We start from the raw sequence: 23,680 nt of genomic DNA, 5'->3' as shown, positions 1-23,680 counted from the left end.
ACATTCTGCTGGTTGGAAGACGTCTTGCCAGGTGTCTTGGTGTCCAGTATCCAGCCTTGAGTAGACCACTTGAACGTACTCCCAAGAATCTAACATATGTGTATTGGTCTTGTTTGGTTATAAAAACAAATAACCACATAGAAAGTATCCATTGCTTTAATGTTTTATAGCATTTGTGTAGCCAAATATAGTCTCTCTTCTATAACATTTGTGTGGCTTGCATCAATAAAGCAGTGTTTTATACAAACATATATCTGATATAAAGTTCTTTTCTTCTAGGTATTTGAGCGACAGTCTGTCCATTTCAATTGTTCAAGTCAAGTCAAAGCCTTTATTTTACTTCGAATGCTTGTTCGGCCATAATATGGCCGCTTTTCGACAAGGTAGCAGTGACTTTCCACTACTCCTCAACACAATTTGAGAATTCTTCAAAATGATACTTTGGCCATAAGAAATATCAGTTGACTATAAGTAGATCTACTGAATGAAAATGATTGTGCAAATGAATGAAATAAAACTACACAAAAACTTGAATTGAATAGTTGTTAAAATCTGTAAGATAAATCAAAAACTACACAAAAAACCGTGCATGCGGATTCTATGATATATTACAACTGTGCGCTATGATTCCTGAGTCTACAATCTACTTAAGTTTAACTTGCGGCTTCTAAGGTATTATCTAACTTGTGCAAAAGTAACAGTCCTTTTGGTTTTGACTATTAAGCATAAAAAAACTATTGAAAGATCTGGTGAGTTATATCCTATATCTTTGAATTTCCACTTTGTACTAGATTATTGCGATGAAAATGTAGTTTTTTTAATCTCTCTCTGTGTTAGAAATACTTTTATACATGTACATGCTTAGAAACCAACTTTTTGCATCGTATACTTTCCACATTACCCAATGACACAAAGATATCTTATCTTTGTGTGACCTAAATCTCTTTTTTTTATTGATCTGCTGTTCTGAACTTTTGAGAAGTAGGTTATGTTTTCAATAGTGCTTTTTTGTCAGTAGCTTTTCAAAAAGTGTGATAAAAAAGTTATTATGCTATTTCCTTATCGCTTTCTGTCTCTTGTGTTTGGTTAGCTATTCTTTTTAAGTGTTTGTATCGACGTCCAGAGATGATTTTCCGTTATTTTTCATCATTCCAACATGATTTTTGCATCACTTTTTGAGCACTTTCTGTGTTCTAGCATATCGTTCAACTATCGTTGGCCATCAAAACTGAATGATGCTGCCAAGCGTTTTTGCATTTCTCTGTGCAAATTTTACCCTGTTTTAACCTAAGCCGGAGACACAGTCTCGAGGCAGAGCCTGACCATCCCCAGTTTTCCCGCCCTGACCATGGCCTTCCCTAGCTCCGTGACGTCACTGACGTTCTGCCTGCAAAACGTGCGGAATTCTGGAAGGAAGTCGACGTAGCGCTTCCGGCCCTCCGTTACCCAGCGTTCCATTTCCACAATGGCGTCCTCCCGCCATGTTTTGTCCCGCCTGTGCAGCGTGAGGATGGTTTCTCCCAGGAGCTTGAACGATTCTGAAAAAAAGTGGTGCTCCAAGGTTACATTGATGCGAAAAACAACGTCGACTTCTTCTAAGCAAAGTGCTGGTGAGTAAGGATAAAGAAAAACTGCCGCCTCAACATTCCATCTTCAACACTAACCGCGGCCGTTAAGGTAACAACTTAGTTGCATCTCATGTCATGTGTCATTCTATGATATCCAAAAGAGGAGATACTCATCACACTGTGAAAAAATGGATTGCAATAGCATGGACTATAGTCGAGCATTAATGTATATGTATACTGGATTCTTAGTTTGCAGTTACACAAGCCATGGGGCTTTATCAGCCGACGTTTCTGTAACCTTTTTGCTACATTCCTCGGGTTTGATGAACTGAAGTCTGTGTAACAGGGAGTAGCTCAATATACCAAACCCCGAGGAAGGTAGCTGAAAGATTATCAAAACGTCGGTAGATAAACCCCATTTGCTGTCTAACTAGGAGTCTTGTTTTACCAATCTGATGACATCATCTAGGGACATGCATGTCTTTGGTGCTTGTGTTTCTGTGATTGTCCTTACCAGTGAGCGGTGCTCCGTCGTTGAGATGCTCCATCCCCACCGCCTGTTTGAAGGCGCCCATCGCCTTCCAGTCGTCCCCTCTGGCTCGGTGACACTTCCCCCTCATCAGCTGGACCTCCGGCAGCGAGTCGCCCATGTCGCAGTCTCGGGCGCGCGCCACGTACTCCACCGCCTGCGCCAGCTCGAACTCCGCTACCACCGACGACTCGTCCGTGGTCTCCACCCCGAGGTGGTAGCACACCACCGCCAGCTCCAGATACGCGTTTACCCCCGTGCGGGTGCATAGGATAGCTTGCATGTCCTCTTTGGCTTTGGTCAGGAGTTTTTTGTCGGGACGACCCTCCAGTGTCCCCTGTCGGTACTTGGCCAGCTGGTCAAGGTACATGTTCTTATTGGCCTGAGCGCTGATACTGAAGGCAAAGAGGTTCTGCGCATGCGTAGGCACGATGGCACGAGAGACGTTTAGGATGTCCAGGGCAAGCTGGTACCTCCCCGATTGGACAAAGATTTTGGCAAGTTTGTTTAGAATTGCGGTGTCTTTTCCGGCTTGCTGTATGGCCTCACCGAAGTAGTCAAGAGGGTCCTGTTCAAAGTACCCACTGTCACGGATACAGTCCTCGGAAAACCCCTTGTTCAGGGCGGACCTACTCTGCAAGAGGAGCCCTGTGTAGCAGAGCGCCTTGCACTTGTAGTACTGAGACTTCGTGGTCTTCACCACGTCTTTAAGGAGGTCGAGCGCCTGGTAACAAAGGTCAAGGTTGGCCTCCTGACGGAGGGAGTCGATACGGATGTAGTTCAGGGCAATGGCGAACAGCCATTGGTTCTGCTCCGATGACGTCACGTTTTCTTTCCCCATCCGAAGGGCGCGGCTGTAGTAGCCGTTCGATTTCTCGAACACCTGTTCGAAAGGAGACATTGAACCATATAAGGGATATAAAAACACAATGAATAGTTATATCCCTATGAATTTCAGATTGAAAAGGGACACTTGATTGCCAAGATAGCAATAGAAGAAGACATTTTGTCATCGATCTGTTTTATTACCTGAATGAGATCCTCTTGTGTCCTCACGTGGAAAACGTCCAGCGCGCATGCGTAGCCGAGCTCTGCCATTGCCCTCGCTTTGACCAGTGACACCTTTGTGAAAAGACAAGATAGAAACATGCATCAGTCACAACTCAATGCAACCAACCAACCAAACAAACAAACAAACATGTACACATACAAAGAAGTAAAAGGAAGTACACAATGGCCAATTCAATATCAAATTTACCATTTCTTGATCTGCTTCGGCATCAGTTTGACTAAGAGCCGCTCTTGCTCTGTCCCCGAACGTCTCGGCCTGGTCGTACTGGTCCGTTCTCCTGAGGAGGTAGCAGGTGTTCTCCAACGCGTTCACATTCACGGCGTCCTCCTCCAGCACCGTCTCGAAGTACAGCTTGGCGGACTGAGTGTCCTCAAGGTGGTAGGCCAGTACTCCCATCACGTTCAGGACGGCAAGTTTCACCGTTCCTATGACAGCAATAACAGGATACGTCAGTTAAGGTTTGATATATAGACATCCAGCCGGTAATAAGATAAGAGTTACTCAATGAGCTGGATAAATTTCGTTATAAACGGCCAGAAATTTCTGATGGCATCCAGTATATTCTGTTATTGACTGAGAAAGGTCTGTAGTCCTACAGTTATTACCCCAAAACCACGAACAGGATAGATACAGACTCATTCACGGTTGGGATCGCAATCACGCTGCAGTGCCATCTAGCGACAAGAAAAAACTGTAATGATTGCAGAGGTAGGTAAAAGTCTACGTCTTTCAGATCGGGAAAAAGAGCATTTAATTTTCCGGTAGCATACCGACACAATGAAGCTATTCATGGAAAAAAAGACAAGATATTGGAAACATTCCGCTTGCTCGCACTTGATCAGGATCTTACATAAGGTATAAAATCAATAGGTTTTCAAGTTGTTTCACCTGTTTCAGTCTCTGCATCTTGCCGGAGGTCTTCATACAGACATTTCAGGTCGTATCTCCCCCTGGGCCGGCGGACCTGATCACTGTTCTTGTCCAAACTCCAGTCCAGGTTGAAATGACCGGCTACGAACTCAGGAAGGGCTTGCTTGGCGGTAGTCATGAGGTTTCTGTTTTAGAACATGCCTGGCTGTTGGAACAACAAATACATGTGTCTTTGTAAGTTATCTGGACGTACCATCTATGTACGCAAATAAGCTTGTCAACTTCGTCGTCATCTGTCAGTTGACGGTTTGCGAGAAGGGTAACTCAAAACGATACGAATTTTAGAACATGCCTGGCTATACAACAAAGAAACATGTTCTGTCAGTATCCCTAGATTACCATTTATGTATAGGTAGATAAGCTTTTCGTCAAATTTGCCGAATGGTTTGGGCAGTTGCAGTGCTCGTCTGTAAGTTGACAGTTTGCAATATAGAAAGGGCAACTCAAAACGACATGAATGTGAATTTAGGTTATTTTGTCTAAAGAAGATGTGGTGAGGCATTTGAAAAGGCCTGACTCAAAAATATAAAACCAGGCATTTTTCGAGGATTCGTAGCTATGAAGGATATCTAGCTGGAGATAGGCGTACAGATTTTTCGCAAGTCACCTGTGTCATCTTAGCTACAAAGCCTCTTTTTAATTTAGTACAGCTGCCACGAAGTTGAATTACCGTGCAGAAGTCTGACCCCATTTGTCAGTATCGCAGCCGCGTCAGGGGGCTTTAGGCGCTGTTTTGTTCGCTAGATCTAAGTACAGGTTATAAACTATTTTGCTTGGGGCTGGGCTTTGTACAGTGATTTTTTTTTGACACACCTACATTCCAATGCCTCAACCTGCTGTGACACTGCGCACACGAAGGGTCGTGTCAAACATTTTGTGGTTCCTTGAAAAATTGTTGGTTTCGTGTTGGAATTCTGGAAAGGCAATTTCTGTTGATGTAAAAATAATTAAGTTGTTTCTATCCCTTTTAACGAACTAAAAAAAAAGTCATTGTTTTTTTTTATAATGATCATGTAAGGTTGAATCTTCCAAAAGGAGATTATAGGATGATCTTTAGATTTATCCGCTTAAAAGGTGAAATTGGTTGTTATCAAAACACAACAGCGTTCAACGCCTTCTTGTTGTTACATTCATATCAATTAATAGAAGGGGTCTCATCTTGCTGACATTTGGATTGATAATTTCCATGACAATGAAACACGATAGAAACGATATTAATTCCTTCATCGACGCTCGCCCCACATATGCCTTTTTGTTTGCGTCTTATTAATTCATTCTTAGCTTCAGCAAAGAAAGAAAGAAGAAAATTTAGATCATGAAGTTGCAAAAGAAATCAGATTGATGAATACAAGCGTACGAGTTAGATATTAGATTTGCTAGTTAATCACAAATTATATGATGCAACGCGAAAATAGACAAGGCTCGGAATAAATATGGCGGACAGAAGTCAGACGACATTCCAGAGGTCAAAAGAACCACTTTAAAGATGGCGGCACAGGTGTGACATTTAGTCTTTCATATGCCATGTACGTAGATACCAGTTGTACTAAATTCAATTAGATAAGATATTATATGATGTTTGTGTGACATAGGTAATCATGAAAACATTTCTAAGCTCAACAATGTATCGGGATGAACCCAAAAGGTGTCAAAGGTCACCAGACGCTCACAGACAACGCAAGGCGAGTTGTCATATTGCATCATTTTTCAATCTCAAGTCGGCATAATTCAAAGGACCGGTGAATCGGACGAATCACAGAACAAATGCGATGCAACAAGCCACCCTACAATCATACTGGCCCTGTCTGTAGACTCCTCTTTGTTAGCGTGGACAGATTTTAGAAAATATGAGGCCAGATGTGCGTGTGACTGTCTGCGTTGGGCATTCAACAATACATGATTCATGGAGCAAATTTGTTACCCCGCCACTCCCCCTTTTAGTTTTACTACCACATTAACGCACACATGGAACAAGGGGAGAATGAGCAAAGAAACAACTGAATCAATTCTATGTCAGCTTAACTAAATTATCAAGCCATATCATGCGGGGTTATTGACTTCAGAACTAACGCTAATGTCTCCGCCATAATACCATGAATATTTCATATCTCAATGCTTCTTAACAATAAAGGTAGCACGGTTTTGAATATCCAGGGATTGAAGCTTTGTGGACATGTATGCCCATGGCCACGCACTTTTATTCATGTTTTCTCAATGCAAGGAGGTTTTTGCTCAATGCCAAAGGTGACCTTTCTCCTTCTAGAACATAGAAATGGTAAACTAGTTATCTCGGATTGCTAAGGATGAAATCTGCTACAGATAGGTGTACGGAACAAAATCTCCAGGGGTACGAATGTCATTGCTTACTGTACTGTATACATTGCCCAAGGTCTAGCTATGTTTGTTGTTGCAATCGCTCGAATTTTGTGGACAAAGCTGCTGTTTGAAATTTGCATAGCGTAACTGCAACATCCTAGTTGTACATTAGAACTATCTTCGCAATCTTTTTCAATACAGTTATTGTGTCTTACGTAGCTACTTTCGAGTATGTTTGATATTTTCTTTCAAACCAGCTAAAACAACACATTTTTCTGTTCGCTCTTCACCAATTGACTGTTCCGGTATTATATAAACTTACAACGTGTTTATTTTAAGTAAGGCCTGGTGCTTCACAACCGAAAGGCTGCATATTTTTAGCTTATTTACTTTGAAAGTCATCACGGCCGATCCACAAAGGATAAGTTCTGGGAAAAACGAAACGAAATCCGTGCATGTGTGTTCTTGATATGGTAACATATGGTTTCTTTTCCATAAATAGCTTAGCTGTGTGCATAAGTTTCGACTATAGTTATTGTAGTAAACAAAACATTTTTTCCTGAAAATGTAAATTAAAGCGTCAAACGATGGTTTGGCAGGTATAACATGATAACCATTGATGTTTGTTTTGCCAAATTTCCTTCCATCTCATGATTTACATAAAATAATCTTTATGGATTGTATCGCCTTTTTCGTGATACTGTGGTTTATCATTGTATTAGAAAATTTACCTAACGAATCTGAAACCAAAACGCTACCATTTCTTCGTGGTATTTATATTTGCAACTGTTGCGTCATGTACATGTATGTTCCTTGTTATAGGTTTCATTTTCCACACCTCCAATAAATTAAGGCTTGCTATTGGATAACGCCAGAGTCCAATATGCCAACGAAACAATTAACAACAGAAAGACAGATTTGAACTTACAATAGACGAAAATTTAGCTAAACATTTATTGTTTCAATCAGTGTACTCGCAGGTTTCTATTACAGGTTGACTAATGTGTTTGTTTTTTAGTTTCAGTGTTCTCTCTGTATACATATATTCTTCTCTGTAGCTCTTATGTCGTCTGAATTTATATTACTATGAGCGTAAGTGTGTGTCATTGGCCTATAAGCATCAGAAACTGAAGGTATCTTAAATGAAAAAAAAAGCCTTCGAAAAGTTTACGAAACACCAGTACAGAATGGTTTGCAGTCAACTGCAGATTTGTTGGCTCAAAGAAAAAAATAGCATTAACGACAAGTTTGTGTTTTCTCACGTAGCAGTGAATTAAAAAGGTCACAGGTGATTGTAACATTCAACTGTCGACTGTAGCGTTGTTGGTGGAATAAACAGACAATCTTAGTATCAAGACAAAGCGTGTCGATGAAGGTTAGACATCCAGGTACATGTAATAAGATACCCAATGTATCCGTTGCTCAAGCAACTGGATAAGAAAACAAAAAGTTTCCAAATTTTATCCCCCGGCAACTGTTACCTTGCGTACGACAAGGTGAATCGGGCCCGGCTACAGTCGATTGGAAAGGTCATGACTGAACCCTGTATTACAGCTCACCCTGGCGACAAACACACAGACAATGGCACCAGTAATTCCGCCGCATTCTTCCACAGGCCAAACTCGTTTGCGCTACAGTTTCGCGTTTTAACCTAATTTAAAACCTGTCGGCACGCAACGGTTTGTTAATGTTGCAACTGAAGGTTTCTGTGATCTTACAACGAAATGTAGAACCCGGTGCAATGTTTCAGGTACATTTCTAGGCCTCTCCTTCTTTGTAGTGGTCCCAAGGGGAAGAGAGCAAAAAGGAGACCACTAGAGGGAAGTATTGAAAAAGCCTAAACAATACACCTGAGACACAGAATAGGATTCTATATCTGCCCGAAGATTATTAGGTAACTGTTACAAAGGTTGAAGGTCTACCGTCAGTATCTTTTAATAAGATCACGCCCCAAAAGGGGCAACATGCAAATGGCATTCGTCTCATCCTAGACATGGCCTGGGGGGAAACGACACCCAGTCTTTGTGGCAATGGTGCGAATATTTCTGGGGTTTTTCGTCGCCGTCCATGTTGGGTCTGTGCACTTCCGCATAGTTTATCCGTATCACAACAACGGTGCTGCGATTGGTTTCAAATCGATGGGAAAAAATGTCCGCCCATGGAGAATTGTTAAGAGAAAGAATTCATATGGCCGGCACCCTCCCACATTATGAACAATGCAAACTCATCCATTCATTTCGAATAACTATAAAGAATGTGTGTAACTCGATTCCGTATGGCTTTTCCAAGTTACTGTAGCCTTCTTCTGTCCATAGGGCAGTACACAAACTTTAGACAAAATCATACTGTATAAGATATGCGGGTGTGTTATAATTAACAGGGAGTTCTAGAGGGTGTAACTGTCGGGCACCCCCATGGGTAGTCCTGCGCGGCGCATCATTGCGTGCACGCCAGGTGCTCGCTCTTACCTGTCGGCCTTAGTCCTGTCGTCTTCCCGTCTTGTGTCTGACGTTTCCGTTACAGACTGTGGATAAGAATTCGGCGCAGCAGTCGCGGCGTTAAAGATGTCTTCACATCGCCAGCTTGGTTGTAATATTCCATTCCATTCTAGCTAGACCTCCACCCACCCAAGGCCCGTCCAACCTGTTCGACGGGACTATCTCACATCGCGTCACGGGTCAACGCGCCTCACAGCCAATCACAAGCCTCTCTCAACACAGCCGACCAATGGGAGCGCCGCAGACGATAGTTCTTGTTGCACACGGGGTTACGGGTGGACTACCCTCAGGTAACTTGTTAAGTTTGCTTATCTTTCGACTTCACTGACTGCGAAGGAAACCCGCGACGTCTACTGAAAGCCACGCACTTTAAAATGCACCAAGGAACACCGCTATGTGTTAGTTTAGTAACGGTGCTAAAATAGAATTTGTTTCAAATCCACAGCGTCGAGAAAACCCACACAAAAGAGGCAGATGGTCTGCGAATTATATTGCGTGTGGGAATATACTTGTCTTGCCCTACCCTGAGGCCCAATCCTGATATTGTCTGCACACTGAGAACAAGTCATACGTGATACGCGGCAGCTTCTTCAGAAACCGACAGGCGGCGTATTTCGAGACTAAAATTTGTCATTTCCAGAACCAGAAGTTTTCCCCTCCCTATTTTTCCATAGATACTTCGTGGAATTCCGCGAATTCTGCTGGGGATAAGATTCCACCTTAAGCACTGATGTACCATCGCCTATTTGAAGTGGGTCAGGCGTGGGAAAATACCTTCTCATCCTCTCTGTGCAAACAATGCCGTGTGACCAACGCCCTTCCGCAATAGTCTCTACCACAGGCTTTTTACTTGGGCCGTTTTGAGGCTTGTCATTAGCCTCATTTGCAGGCTTTCTGGTCAGCGCCAGCGTTTATCTTCTAGTCTCTACCAGACCAACTACGCCAGCTATGGAGAGACTATTTGCCAGGGAAGTTTGGCCACCAGAGGGTTATTTTTGCAGTGTGACCCTCACCGTGGACTAACTCTACTGGCCATGTATTCCTTTTTTTGCCGAATTGTACTATCCATACGCCCGTAGGAAGGCCTGGTGGAGGCTATTTATTTTCGGGGGGGGGGGGGCATTTACCAGGCTCATCCAAGCTTTGGTTTGTGAAAAATGTATATGTAGTAGAATTTGGCCGAATGCAGTGAATGATTATCAGGAGTAAGTCTGTCCGAGAGTTATACAGACTCAATAATGCCGGCTAACTCATCTGTCAAATTACTTTAATTCATTTGGCCAAATTCTACTATTATTTTATTTCCTCAGAAAGTAGCGTCAACGTTAACAGAGAAACTTGAACAAACAACCTCAGCAAATCACACCAAAACTCTTGTATTTGTCCTTACTCAAGCAAATCAAGTTTCCATATTCAAGAGCATATAGTCAATTTTTTTAAAGCATGTTTTTACATATTCAACCATACCACACAAATTACATTCTCCTTGAAGTGTACGTATAACATTCTGAAGGTTTTTGCGCCCTTTAAGAACACCAATTCGGAATGATTAAAATTTCAACACAGATACTGTGCTACTACTGTCAGTGGCCATTATTCATTGTCCGGACGAACTGGAATTTCTCCGTGACCGAGTCGATCCGTTAGGAGTGGCAGCCAACATCATGTCGTCTTCTTCGATGACGTACAACTTCCGGATGAGCTGCCCGTTGGTGGGCGTGGCCACGTAGGTGTAACCACGGGCAACGGAGATGAAGGCAGCCAGGTTCACCGCCAACATGGCCGCCAGGAGGAAGAAATATCGTTCCACGAACCCGTCATTCAGTTCTTCGGGGAACCAATCGTCACCTGCGAATAGAAAAATGCAAGTTGTCACTACAAATGATTGCTCAAAAGTCGACGCATTTTGTTACCAAAATAATATCTTTTTATTCATTTATTGGTCACCTTTTGACAGTTCCGATGTAGTTATTTTGATGATTCTGAACTAGACTAGAATGATAAGTAAATAATTCATCATTGTAACTGCCTTAGCTTTTTTCATTTGGCTCCCAATTTTTTTTCAATTTGCTCAAAATGTGAAGTATTTCGTTATCGAAAATATCTTTTGACAGTTACGACGTAGTTGTCATGTTAATGATTCTTCCCTAGACTAAAAATCATCCGAAATACATGTACGTCATCGTCGTAATTGCCTTCGTTTTTTCTTCAGCTCTCTATTTCTTCTCAGGCGACGCAGGTAAAGTGTATTCATACTAGAAACGTTTAAAAAACCCGTAGGTAGCTAGCAATTAGGTAATTTATACCGTCCCTCGTCTGTTTTAACTTATAGATATCGATGACAGGAACGTACCACCTGCGTCGGTAGCTACGTTGACGACCTCGGCCACCACGCTGCCCATGTATCCGCCCAGGCCCACCGTCAGGGAGAAGCACCCCTGTAGCAGGCCCCGCAGGTCCCGGGGCGCCTCCGTGTACGCGAACTGGATTCCTGGAGGGAAAGGAAGGCGGGAAGTGATCCAAGACAATGGGTGTTTTACGCTAAGTTCATGGGGACAGCAGCTATACGTATTATGAACAGGTTTATACTTTGACTAGCCAAAGTATGGAGCCTAAACGTACACCACTTGTTTCCGAGCCAAAAATGATGTCAATAGCATGTCCAGAACAGGCCAATTTGAGTTTTCATGAACAAACAAAGGTACAAACAAACCAAACAAACAAACAAACAAACTGTCCCTTACCTGCTGTCATGGCGAACACCTCGGCCAGCCCGATGAGAGTGAACTGAGGCACCTGCCAGAAGATACTCAGGGTGGAGGCCTCGAACGCTTCCCCGGCCACAACCTGTTGGAACGAGCCGCCATCTTCCTCCATCACCCGCTTCCGCGCAATCTCCACAAACGCCGCCACGCAGATGGACATGATGCCGAGAAACATGCCGATCCCTAGACGAAAACACCAGTTACCAGGGGGCCCAAAATCGACCTTGACCTTCGTATTTCCAACACCTACCCACATACCAAATATCATCATAATCCATCGAGAGGGTCTTGAGTTATGTTGATCACAACAATCCAGATACAAACACACAGACGGACAGACAGACAGACAGGCAGACAGACAGACAGACAGACAGGCACACACAAAGACACACCCAAAACAATATCCACATTTTTCATGGAGATAGTAAACTGAACTGTTTGTTGCGCATGATAGGTAAAGCGCCTCAAGGCACACCAGTTTGTACAGTATTAGCTTCATAAGACCAGACTAAAAGGGTCGATCAACTCATACCAGGAAAAAAACCTAGCCTATTCCTATCGGTAAGTGCTGTGGGTTTCTTTAACGTCTTCTCTTCCACTTCACGTTATAATTATAGCCAACGGAGGTCCCTAACCGAATATACAACTATAGTATTCATTTTCGAGTTGAGTGAGAAAATTGCTGCGTGGGCCTTTCCCAAGGGCACAACATGCATAAAAGACTGATCAGAACGAAATAGACAAAGTCTGAACTGTTAAATCAAGAACAAAATAAGAAAACAGAGACAAAAGCAGCACCTATTCTCTTCAGCATGGTGAGATGTATGCCTCTCCTGTCCAGGAACGGGTAGACGATCTTATCCATCGTGGGAACGAGAACCATGACGGGCACGACGTAGAACAGGTTGAGCGCGGCCACGGGCATGCTCCAGGGCTCGTTCTCAGGGTCCTCCTCATCACTGCTGAACAAACGCAGATCCATCCGCTCTCCCTGAAGGAAGTAGCTCGTCTGCATCTAGAGTAAAAAACGTAACACTAATTGAAGATGATTTCCTAAGTTTACGGATAGATTAAAAATGCTGAACCTCCCTATAGAAAGCAAAGTCACTGTGGTGGTTACTCGTAGATGTTTGACTGTATATATTTGTAACACGTTAACAATAATTGTTAAACAGTCAAATCTGTAGGAGTGACCACCTCTGCATAAGGACCACCCGGCCACTGTGGCAACTCTTTCATGATCCCTTATATGATTTTCCCATTGACCCAAGTATTTGATCCTGTATATAGTGGCAACTGTGACCACTTTTGTCAAGTCCAATGAGTGGTCAATGGTCACTATAGACAGGTTTGATTGCAGACATTCGACATCTGTATAACATGTTATTTCGGTAATAGCAATGCAAGGCAACGTACCAGCCCTATGGATTCTGGCTTCTGGACATACACGCAAACAAACAAACAAACAAACAAACAAACAAGCAACGAAGAAACAAGCAAGCCTTAAACTTCCTCACCTGAAAGAACACGACCCTGTACATGATCTGCAGGAGGAAGATCGGCACAAGCCTGCCGAGCGTTCGCACCTCCTCTACCCTGGTCTCGCACCAGCGTCCACCGAACTCCTCCTAGAGACCACATAAACGAAATGATTTTCGAATTAATCAAAATGAACTAGGGACCCTTACTACTTCTTTGTGACATCAAAAGCTGTCTACCACGAAAGAATCAAAACCATAGCATGTCCAGGACAAAAGGTAGGAAATGTGGAAGAGTTCTGCTTCAGCACCAAGGAAAGCTACCAGGGAACCCAAAATTGACATTGAGCTTTGTCTTCTCAAGACCTGCCCACACACCAAACATCATCACAATCCACGCAGACCACAAACATGCGAAAACACATACACATACAAGCAGACAGACAGACAAAAAACAATACCTCTATTTTCATCAACGTAATTAGAAATACTTGACTCCTGGCGTTGTCTAACATGTCAAACAACATAGTTTCTTTTGAAATATAACAAATTTCACCACCTGTCAAAAGAAAAATCACTCAACAACAAACATAAGATTCTGTAGTATACTTTTGCGTCATTAAAGTTGTAAGATCAGCTTTGACTTGATTACCTTTGCATAGTCAAGGATGCCCTGATCGACGTGTCGATGTGAACCATGCCTCAGTCTGTTCTTGACAGCATCCCTCAAGATCAGCGTCACCGTGGAGACGGCGCTGCCTACAGGGATGACGTGTGGAAAGGAAAAAGCAAGATCTTGTGAATTTCAAATGTGGATAAGGGATATGTCAAGATGGGCAAATGGAGACAAATGGCAAGCATACAAGTACTTTCCAAGCAGAGGAATGGCTCCGGCTGGCTTTTGACGTGTTTTTACGCGTTTTTGTCGGCCGTTCTACTTTGTCCCGTTTTCTTTAGGTCACCAAGGCTGAGGGTAGCATACGAGGGCTTTCGATTCAAAGCGGTATTTTGAAGATTTCTGGGAGCCATACCGAAGACTTTAAAAATCGCACATATTGCTTCTGTGCTTAGCGCTCAAAACATGGTAAAAAGTAGTGTATACGGAAGTTAAAAACACGCACCACAGCCTTTGGACTAGCCCCGCTTGCTTGCACAACTGTGCAGCCCAGGTGCTATTGCATAACAATGTCAAGACGTGTTTTGTTTATGTCTCAGGAGCCTTAATTCACCTTTGACACACAACCCACAATGCATTTCGCTGCACATGCGTACTCATAATCGTGTACCTACTTATAGTACGCCAAATAACAGTTACCCAAGCAACTGGATATGATTTTGGAAACGGTCAGACGTTTCAAGTAGCATCCACTACTTTTCGTCAGTGACTCTGAGCAAGATTTGTCGAACAGTAGGTTTTAACCACGAACTATGAATTGATATGCTTATAGTATCTTATATGACCTCTGACCTCTTGGTTCCTCTGCCTTGATCCGGCCTGCGCAGCGGCAGATCAGGAGCGTGAGTAGCGTGATCCCGGATGTGATCACGGGGATCAGGAAGCCGATCCAGAACGACGCATCCTGCTGGATCCACGCGATCACGGCCAGGGAGAACCCGGCCCCGAGATTCAGCATCCAGAAAAACCTTGATAGCGGGAAATTAAAAGCAAGTCATGATCATGACGTGTCTATGAAACAAATCTGAATCGGTCAAACCTTTATACGTTTGAAGGCTGTATAAAACATCCACATCAGAATGGTATCACACTCCCGTGATAGGACAAGTTTATCTTACAAAAATATCATCCACAACCATCAATCGCTTCGATTTTTTTCTCGAGTTATGTTCGGTCTGCATACAAACACACACGCCCGATGCAGTACGGTAAGAAAACGCCAGGTTAGCAATGTTCGAACTTGACCTCCGTTCTCACAACCTCTACATACCTACCAAAAATCATGAAGATCCATCAAAGGTTTCTCGAGTCATGCTGTTGACATACATACAGACCCACACCACAGCTGGTGTAACCAAAAAATAACCTTCTCGGCGAAGGTAATAAAGCCAACTGATAGGTTGTCGAAACGTCTGCAGAGAAGAAAGGTATCTTATCGGGTTGCGTACCCAAGAAAACTATGTTCAATTGATTTACCAATTGCAACCTGATGAAACTATTTACGGATGAAGAACAACATACCAGTTGAAGAAGCTCCGCTCCGTCTCCATGGTCATCTCCGCGGTCTGCTGCGCCGCAAAAGGCGCGACGTTCGCCTTGATGCCGCCCTGCCCGACCGCCACCAGGAACAGCCCGATCAGGAATACCCCTCGCTCCGTCTCCTGACCCAGGTCGTACTCCTCCCCGTACTCCTCTACGTACGGAAAAGCAGCGACAGGCAGCAGCGCCATTCCTTTGGAACAAGACAGATATTTTGCCTGGGTGACATCCTTTTTCGCTTTACTCCGCTCTATCGGTAGCCAAGGATCATGGAAACGGTAGCAAACGAAAGTGATCGAGAGAGCGGAGTAAAGCTACAAAGACTGGCACCCAGGTAACAGATTTTTTTCAAAGCCAAGAAATTATTTCATTTCTATATCGTGGTTTGTTAACCGCACGAGCAGACTTTAGTGGTTATATCAAGGAGGTTAAAACCTCCTTGGTTATATTAATGGCAAAAGAACCTTACTTTGCAACTGTTTTTAGCCTCGGCTTTGTTGTTCCAACGTTTGATAGAAGAACTTTATTGCACGACAATTGTACATGATACAAAGTATGGCAAGAATTCGTAAACATAATACAAAGTAGAAGTATAGAATAGAACTTAACATCCTAATTCATAATACAATACAATAAGGGCTGGCATACATTTTGATATAGCATCCTAGTCCTAATCACTAATACAATACAATAAGGGCTAGAATACATTTTGATATGACAGTTAAAGTTAAGGGATAGAGCATGGGCAATAGGGTACGGTATTTATGTTGGGAACCCGCCGCATTACATGTTTTCGCTCACATGCTCCCGACGACGGTTTCTCCCGTCATCCTTTGCGTCGCTCACTCCGAAATGCCCCCCCCCCCCATTAGGTTTCTCCCGTCGTCCTTTGCGCTAACGCCCTCTACTTTGGAACTTCGGCTGCTATATTCAAGGATAATACCTTTGCCTACTGCCTGTGGATAGAGCTAGAGGAGATGAGATGGGAGAACGGACTAGCTTTTCCGTCTAAAGCTACATACAACACAAACCACACATACCACACATACAACACATACCACACATACCACACATACCACAAGCCAGCAGCAGACAGCCCCCCACGATGGTGCGGTACCGTCCCGCGCAGGAGTCGGCCAGGTAGCCCCCCAGCGGGGAGAGGAAGCAGCCCGACCCGCTGAACACCAGGCTGATGATAACGGCTTCCATACTGGGGGTGGGGTGGGGGGTAGATTCAGGATGATATTTGATAAGCATGTGTTGTATTTTGCGAACTTTGACAGACTGGTTGACATTTGTTAAACGAAGACTACCTGCAGGATTCAATGATTCTAAGGCTAAAATTTCTTGTAGATGAAGTTGAAAGTTGAGGGGTTTGTCACAAGACAACAGGACAAAAGACCGATCAACACAGTGTGATCACCAAATATGTATTGGTCACACAAGGGATTTATTTTTATAGTAAACTAGTAAATACGAGGACTACCTTCAAGTTTTAAAGAAATCTTGAGACAAAGATTTGTTATTCTGAAGTTAAGTATTTGCCATCATACAGCATCCGCATTGCAAGGAAGGGTTATGAGATGACATAGCAACAAATACAGTGTGATTACCACATTGCATATTGGAATCAAACAAGTGATGTGTTTTGCAGACTGGTATAAACAGAGCTTTTAAGGAGGATACGCGAGGCAAAGATTTGTTTTAGTGAAGTTCAGTTGAGTATTTGCTGGCATATAACTTCCGTATTGCAAAGGCGGGGTGTCATAAGACGATATAGCCCTCTAAGCCCCCCTCCCCCAGGAAACATTGCTTGAAATACTCGGGGTCTTCTTCAATATGTCAGGGGGCAGACAAAGTTTCCACGCGGCTTGCCTGTTCCGGTGGGTCAAAAATGACAATCCGATGGACATAACAGAGAAATACATCCCCTAAAATATACTATTATGTTATGTTATTTAAAGGGTAGACTTCCAAAGATTATAATCTAAATTTGTTGAGGTTGAGCAACAATGATCCAGCACAATTCTATTTCAGTATTGTACTTGGCTTTAACGTGACACTTTTTTTAACGCTAACCATTGCCGAAAAGTTAAAGTTAGTCCCTGTAACGTACTTTGTTCTATTTCAGCACACTGTAATTTTGTTGCCAGAGAAACCGGTTTTTCAACGCAGCTAATTACTATGCATCACATGGTATGCAGACGACTTTTTCTTCTTGGTCAGAGGACTCAATGGATACGTGGAATCAGTTTGAAACACTGATATACATGTACATGTATATCATAAGTTGGTAACATAAATGTACAAGAAATGGGGCAAAGTGAAAGCATATGAATTCCTTAGATTGCGCCTCATTCAATAAAAAATTATATCCTGATGATGCCAGAAATGTCTTTACATATACATATCCATGTAACATTACAACGTTAACGTTATGTTAGCTTTTCACCAAAATATCAGAAACAAAATTGACGCTCATATATATGCACATAATATAGGGTTGATATTAACATGTATTCCGAGACAATCTCGCTTTGTCCTTGTTGATTCTATATCAATCCTTGAAATGAAAATAGATTAGTCAATGCAAATGACAATATTCTAAGAAGACTGTTAAATCCATACCTCGTATAATCCAGGTCCCTGGTGCAATATAAAACAAGGTTCGACACGATCGCATAGTAGGCGATACGTTCGCACACTTCCACCATGAATATACAGAACGTTATGAAGACGGGAACGCCGTTGTTGTTCCATGGCTCCCTCGGCGGGCTGTCGTCCGGTCCCTTCACGTCCTGGCGTCTCGGGTAGGAACCGTCTTGGTGGCTGTAGCTCGGCGGGAGGTCGAGGGAGAGAAGCGGCGTTCTCTCCAGCAAGTCGTCTTCGCGGGGTAAGGCACGCTCCTCCATTTTGTCTTGAGAGCGTCTTCTGGATCGTCTCGAGTCTACGGTCTTTCAACGTCGCGATGTTTCGATGTTACATAGAACTTACTTTCATTCCTAGCAGCGACTCGTGCAGCGTCTATATGACGGTTGGTCTCGAAAATCTTGTAAGCCTAGTGCAAGGAGTCTTTATCCTCATTGTAAGGTGGCACAAGATCACAGAATCAGACAGCAGTTGAATAAGATCTGGATAACTGTAATTGATACTGGCCACGCTAAATTAGCCTGTCATAGTCGAAGCAAAGTGGCCGCCCACTAGGCCTGATAAGTGTGTTAATGAGGACTTGAAAATTCAGGATGTAATTGCAAGATACGTCTATGTAGTCTGTGCTTTTGTCTAATCTTCATAACTTTTGAAGTTAGCATTTGTTCTTGTCACGTGGTAGGTGCAAGACAATATTTGCATAGAAAACATTGTCGTAGCAGATAGAATGTACCAAAAAGACTACCCTTTGTCGGAATGGCTCCTCCCATTTTCTCTCACATGTAGGTCACATGATGGGCTTGACGTCCTTGGGCCTGAGAGAGACTATTGTGTGAATGGGGGCGTGATGAGCCACTTGTACAATCAGCGTCCACTCGTGTTATATTTGCTTCAGAAGAGACCCGATGGCCTCTTCTGCATCGCTTAACAGATTAGTGTTAACAGTTAAAAAGACGCGTTTTCGTTTTCCAATCTGTAGCCTTAGATTATTTACGATTAAAAAGGTGCAAAAAAAGCCGAAACCGAGAAATTACTCCAAGCCTACCTGTAGAATATTGGACGTTTTTCGTTGCTCATGCATAATTACTACGTGCAATACTAGCTATTTCACTCTCAATTGTTTATGTACTGAGCGCCGTCAAAAGCCACTCAATGAAAAATGAACAGAACATTTATCTGAAATGAAACCTTGTTATTGTATCGTACAGTTGGTAGTTTTGTAAGAGCGAGAATGGGGTGTCAAAACTCTCCACTGGACGGCGACCCCTGAGTGAACAACAGTTACAATGTAGTCAGTCAACCACCTGTAAAAATACCTGTGCGTTTCTGCAAAAAAGGAGTTTCGGCTCTCCAACCATCTTTATCTCTGAATCCAAACGTTAGTTTGAACCTTCATGAGAAGCAGATTGGTCTGCAGGGCCTGGCTTTCCACCAGACAACTATTGCCGAGCGACCGTACAGCGACCAAAATTAGATTTGTCTGACCCTTGATTTCATCATTGGAATATGATGTAATTTATAAAAGTATGACTTAAAAGACAACTAAACACACAAAACGTATAAGCGATGCGTGCTTTATCTCTGAAATTCGTTGAGCAATCCGTCAAATCGTTGGTCGCTCAGTGAGGTCGCAGCCTCTAGTGGCCACGGAAATGGGGTGTAAGTTGTGTAACAAAAAAAATCAAAGGAGCGAGTAGAAACAAGTGATCCCAACCGAGATTCGAACTCACGCCGAAACCGGCAGCCCAGATCACAGGCACGCACGCCTTAACCACCTGCCTAAAAGGTCGCGACCAGTTAGAGGCGCTTGAACCCCCACTGTTACAGTTGTGTAACACAGCCATGACAGCTTTACGACCGAGAAGAAACCTTGGACTAACTTCGGTCCCACTGTACGACCGCAGGTGGTCGGTCAATGAACTGTATCATTTCTTACACAGTTTGAGGTGAATCATGTACCACAGAGCTGACCCTATATGGCCCACGGCGCGGACTCACAAGTAGGTCACATTCTTTAAGCGAACAAAGAAAGTAGTAATTAAATCGAAAGCACGGGAACGTCTCGTGGTGTGTTCTCGATGCGCCCCGTCGGGCGGGACAGTCATGTGACAAGACACTCCATCACTGACACTGACACACATAAAAGCCGTGGATTCACCTTTTTCGCCCCACTCCTCCAGAAATCCAGTAGACACTACGTGTGCGCAAAGACGCTGTCTGAACCCGACACTTTTGTGGTTAAACATGGAGTTTTTACGTCTACGTTTGGCGGTTCTCGGGGTACTAGCTATCGTGGGAAGTCTCGGGCTTCGTGTGACACGTGCGAGCGCGGCGCCGAAGTGTCGGTGGGTGTGCGACGAAGGATCGAACAGAGACAGCCGACTAACATACGACAGTAAGTGATGTTGAGGTGTAATTTTCCACATTGCAAATGTCTTATTTCTTTTTCTTGCATGGCGTTCTAATAAGGGAATGAATGACGGAAGGACAGACTGTGCACGTGCGTAAAGTCCCTGTCGTCTATATCACGAAGTAGGAAAATCGCTCGTCCGACAAGTCTGCGAGCTCTGAATGATATTTCCGGCAGTAATGCTCCCGGTTTTTGCCTCGATCATCGCTTGATCTTTAGAGGTCGGCTGATGTTCGTAGGTTACTCGAGCCCCGTTCAATGTGATGGTGTAGATTATCGCGGAAAGTCTCTGGCGAATTTTAGATTCGGCGACCTTCCGGCGATCAACACGTAGCGTGCGTAGTCCAGTGGTTAGCGATCTTGCCTCTGGAACTAGAAGCCCCGGGTTCGATCCCGGCTGTGTCGCTCACCCGACAAGCACGCTACCGAAAAAGGTCGCAGTCCTTAAGAAGGGACGTTAAGCCGTGGTCCACTGTTCATTGTGCTTGTCGAAAAAAAGAGATAGGGGAATTTCCCCGGTACAATGAACCTGTAAATACTGTATATAGCATCTGTCTTTCTGTCACGACCAGTGGAAGATTAGCTCTTCTGTTCATTGAGTTCATTTGAGCTAAACTGGTTCGAATTCTAACAGATACTGTACGGCGCAAGCTCGTGGACTGTGTGACAGTTATATATTACATGTAATTAGGGCTAAGCGTCGGCTCAATTATTTCCAGGTCACTTGTTCATGCGCGATGTGTACGAATTTAGTCTTTGACCATCTGCAGTTTTTCGTCTCTCTTTCTCCCCCGGTGCATTTCAACAAAAAAAAACTCTCAGTTTATTTTCCGTGAACTTCATATCCTAAATTTCATACAGCCACCCTAGAGCTAGGATCGCCTCTTAACAATTGTCTGTTTTAGAAGTAGCTGTATGTAAATGATTAAAAGACATACAGTCAAACCTGTACAAGCGATCACCTCTACATAAGGGCCGACTGACCTATGTGACCACTTTTCGGTGGTCCCCTCAACAATCTTTCCCATTGACACAGGCATCAAATTAAGAATCCTGTCTATAGTATAGTTACTACCTGTCCACGTAAACCAGATTCAGTTATCGGTCCCCTGGGTGGTCTTTGACTGCAAAAATGGTTGGTCTATTCAAGGCGTGTCTACAACATGGTTACGATTATTAACGTAAAGCAACTTTCTTTTACAGGTAGAATGGAGATGAACGAAGGGAGACAAGCAAGGCGGCTAGGAGTCGACCCCTACCCTCCGCAGCCGACCCCGCCCACCCACAGGGTGGCCTTCTCCGTTGCACGGACGACGCCTATCGGCCCTCTGCCGAACGACACTATCCTGCCGTTCGACTTCATGTTCAGCAACGCCGGAGGAGCGTTCGACATGGAGACGGGACTATTCACCGCTCCTGTCAGTGGTGAGTGCAAACAAAACTTCGTACAAAAACTATTTTTCACTGATTTCCCCAAGAGACACTTGGCATAGACAATGTGTTCAAGCGCAGAAGAAATATATAGTGCATACTTGAATTTCAGCAGATAACAGTTTATAAAGTTACAAAGAGTATAAAACCTACAAGCAGCCAGATTATATTTTGCATGAACAATTACTATATGAGTGCTAATGTCATCGAGCTGAAAGCAGGTCTACACTACAGTGTTGTAACCGCTTGACTGAATAGCGAAGAAGGACAAATATTTGATAATTTCATTGTTCTTTCCGTTCCGTTATTTTTCTAGGCACGTACTTCTTCTCCTTCCGCGGGCAGAAGCGCTCGGCACAGTACCTGATGTACCTGGGTCTGTGGAAGAACGGAGAGGAGATGGCCGGAGTGTACGAGGACAACTTGGACCCGCAGAACCCCAACCCGAGCCCGGGCAACGCCTCCAACAACCTCATCCTACATCTCTTCGAACGGGACCAGGTACGGGCATAGCGGCTTTTTGCGTTGCAACGATGTATGTGCATGTGAGTGAACGAGTGAATGACTGATTGAGTCAAATCACTCATGATCACTGCCTCTCACTGTCTCTCACTGTCTCTCACTGTCTCTCACTCACTCACTCACTCACTCACTCACTCACTCACTCACTCACTCACTCACTCACTCGCTCGCTCGCTCGCTCGCTCACTCACTCACTCACTCACTCACATATTGTTTTTGATATCACTTCAGCACCAAGGAGAGGTCCTGTTACATATTTACAATACATGTTGCTGTTGGTGATACTCATGATCACTAAGTAATTAACTAACTATTAGAATAATTAACTAGCTAGGTAACCAGCCAACCGATCGATCAACCTAACAAGCAACCAGTCAAAATTTACGACTGATAGTACTTATCAGCTTCCAAAGGAATTGACCACATATATCAATAATCGATCTACGTATTCTGCGACGCCAGCTGCTTCCCTGCATTACCCACAATGCTCTTCTTTACCCACAATCCCGCAGGTGTACCTGATGATCAGTGACAACGCCATCGCCTTCTCCACCGTGTTCGGCAAGTACGTGGGCTTCTCCGGGTTCCTGCTCTTCCCGGACAACCCTTACGCATAGAGCACGGACATCATGAAGCAGACCAGGCTTTAAAAGTTATCATGGCCGTTGCTCTGGGTCTAGTTGTGAAGATTGTATCTTAAGCTTAAGGAGGGCCACGATAACGTTAAATGTAACTTTAGGCTGAGAAAAACAAAGCAAATCGCCATATCTGTGAAAACTGTAACGTCAATATGTTTTTCATGTTTTTTAACGTTGAAATTGAAGTAAGTCAAAGACCAAGCTGCAGAGTCAATCGAACAAGCTTTTCGTAGATCATCTCTAGTTTCTTGATGTTTTATTTTTGTGTGCATATGTTCTATTTTCTATGTATTTCCTCAATCCGATGGTGGTCTCGTATTTTGATTGTATCTAGATGCATCCGCTGTTTAGTCTTCAACGGAATTTAGAATCTATCAGTCACTTTGTTAAAGAAAACTATGATTAAGTAGGCAAGTGTTTGTTTTGTTACGCAAACGTATTTTGTGTGGCTTTATATCACGTACCTTTTGTGTATGGTTGACGAGTGGATAATGTTTTGTATCAGAAATTGGTTCGAAATAATAAACCCAGGTGACAGGATTTATACGAGTTTTGAAAAAGTTTATTTCTTGTGTTGTTGTCTTGTTAATTCTATCCCTTCAGTAGCTGAGTCAATGATCATACATGTATTCTCCTGTCCGAAAATCATTGCTTAGAAT

The 23,680-nt window shown here is 43.5% G+C and overlaps 3 protein-coding genes across 7 annotated transcripts; 1 reads left to right on the top strand and 2 right to left on the bottom strand.

Moving 5' to 3' along the window:
- Positions 1-140: 140 nt before the first annotated feature.
- LOC136445322 (tetratricopeptide repeat protein 22-like) lies at positions 141-9,037 on the bottom strand. Its single transcript, XM_066443270.1, has 6 exons — positions 8,884-9,037; positions 4,058-4,244; positions 3,356-3,594; positions 3,127-3,219; positions 2,083-2,980; positions 141-1,538 (listed from the first exon to the last, which is right to left on the bottom strand). The coding sequence occupies exons 2-6, from the start codon at positions 4,215-4,217 to the stop codon at positions 1,288-1,290; spliced, it is 1,641 nt and encodes a 546-aa protein (XP_066299367.1). The 5' UTR covers positions 4,218-4,244; positions 8,884-9,037; the 3' UTR covers positions 141-1,287.
- On the top strand, positions 5,521-23,565 carry LOC136445323 (caprin-2-like). Of its 4 annotated transcripts, none has more exons than XM_066443275.1 (4): positions 5,521-5,597; positions 21,634-21,855; positions 22,178-22,362; positions 22,896-23,565. In XM_066443275.1, the coding sequence occupies exons 2-4, from the start codon at positions 21,639-21,641 to the stop codon at positions 22,998-23,000; spliced, it is 507 nt and encodes a 168-aa protein (XP_066299372.1). In that variant the 5' UTR covers positions 5,521-5,597; positions 21,634-21,638; the 3' UTR covers positions 23,001-23,565. The 4 variants fall into 4 exon arrangements, with proteins under 4 accessions (XP_066299372.1, XP_066299371.1, XP_066299370.1 ...); XM_066443274.1 differs by lacking the exon at positions 5,521-5,597 and adding an exon at positions 9,106-9,203; XM_066443273.1 differs by lacking the exon at positions 5,521-5,597 and adding an exon at positions 20,064-20,419 and having other exon boundaries at positions 21,638-21,855.
- Positions 10,274-18,621, bottom strand: LOC136444633 (solute carrier family 15 member 4-like). 2 transcript variants are annotated; one of them, XM_066442279.1, is made up of 10 exons: positions 18,000-18,621; positions 16,439-16,581; positions 15,354-15,564; positions 14,625-14,800; positions 13,809-13,915; positions 13,196-13,306; positions 12,477-12,693; positions 11,658-11,861; positions 11,267-11,404; positions 10,274-10,761 (listed from the first exon to the last, which is right to left on the bottom strand). In XM_066442279.1, exons 1-10 carry the CDS (start codon positions 18,281-18,283, stop codon positions 10,511-10,513), a joined length of 1,842 nt encoding a protein of 613 aa, XP_066298376.1. In that variant the 5' UTR covers positions 18,284-18,621; the 3' UTR covers positions 10,274-10,510. The 2 variants fall into 2 exon arrangements, with proteins under 2 accessions (XP_066298376.1, XP_066298377.1); XM_066442280.1 differs by having other exon boundaries at positions 16,448-16,581; positions 18,000-18,619.
- Positions 23,566-23,680: the final 115 nt, after the last annotated feature.

Source organism: Branchiostoma lanceolatum, chromosome 11, assembly GCF_035083965.1.
Source record: "Branchiostoma lanceolatum isolate klBraLanc5 chromosome 11, klBraLanc5.hap2, whole genome shotgun sequence".
NCBI classification, from domain to species: domain Eukaryota; kingdom Metazoa; phylum Chordata; class Leptocardii; order Amphioxiformes; family Branchiostomatidae; genus Branchiostoma; species Branchiostoma lanceolatum.
Note: the sequence above shows the minus strand (reverse complement) of the source record. Positions and strands in the feature narration are given on the sequence as shown.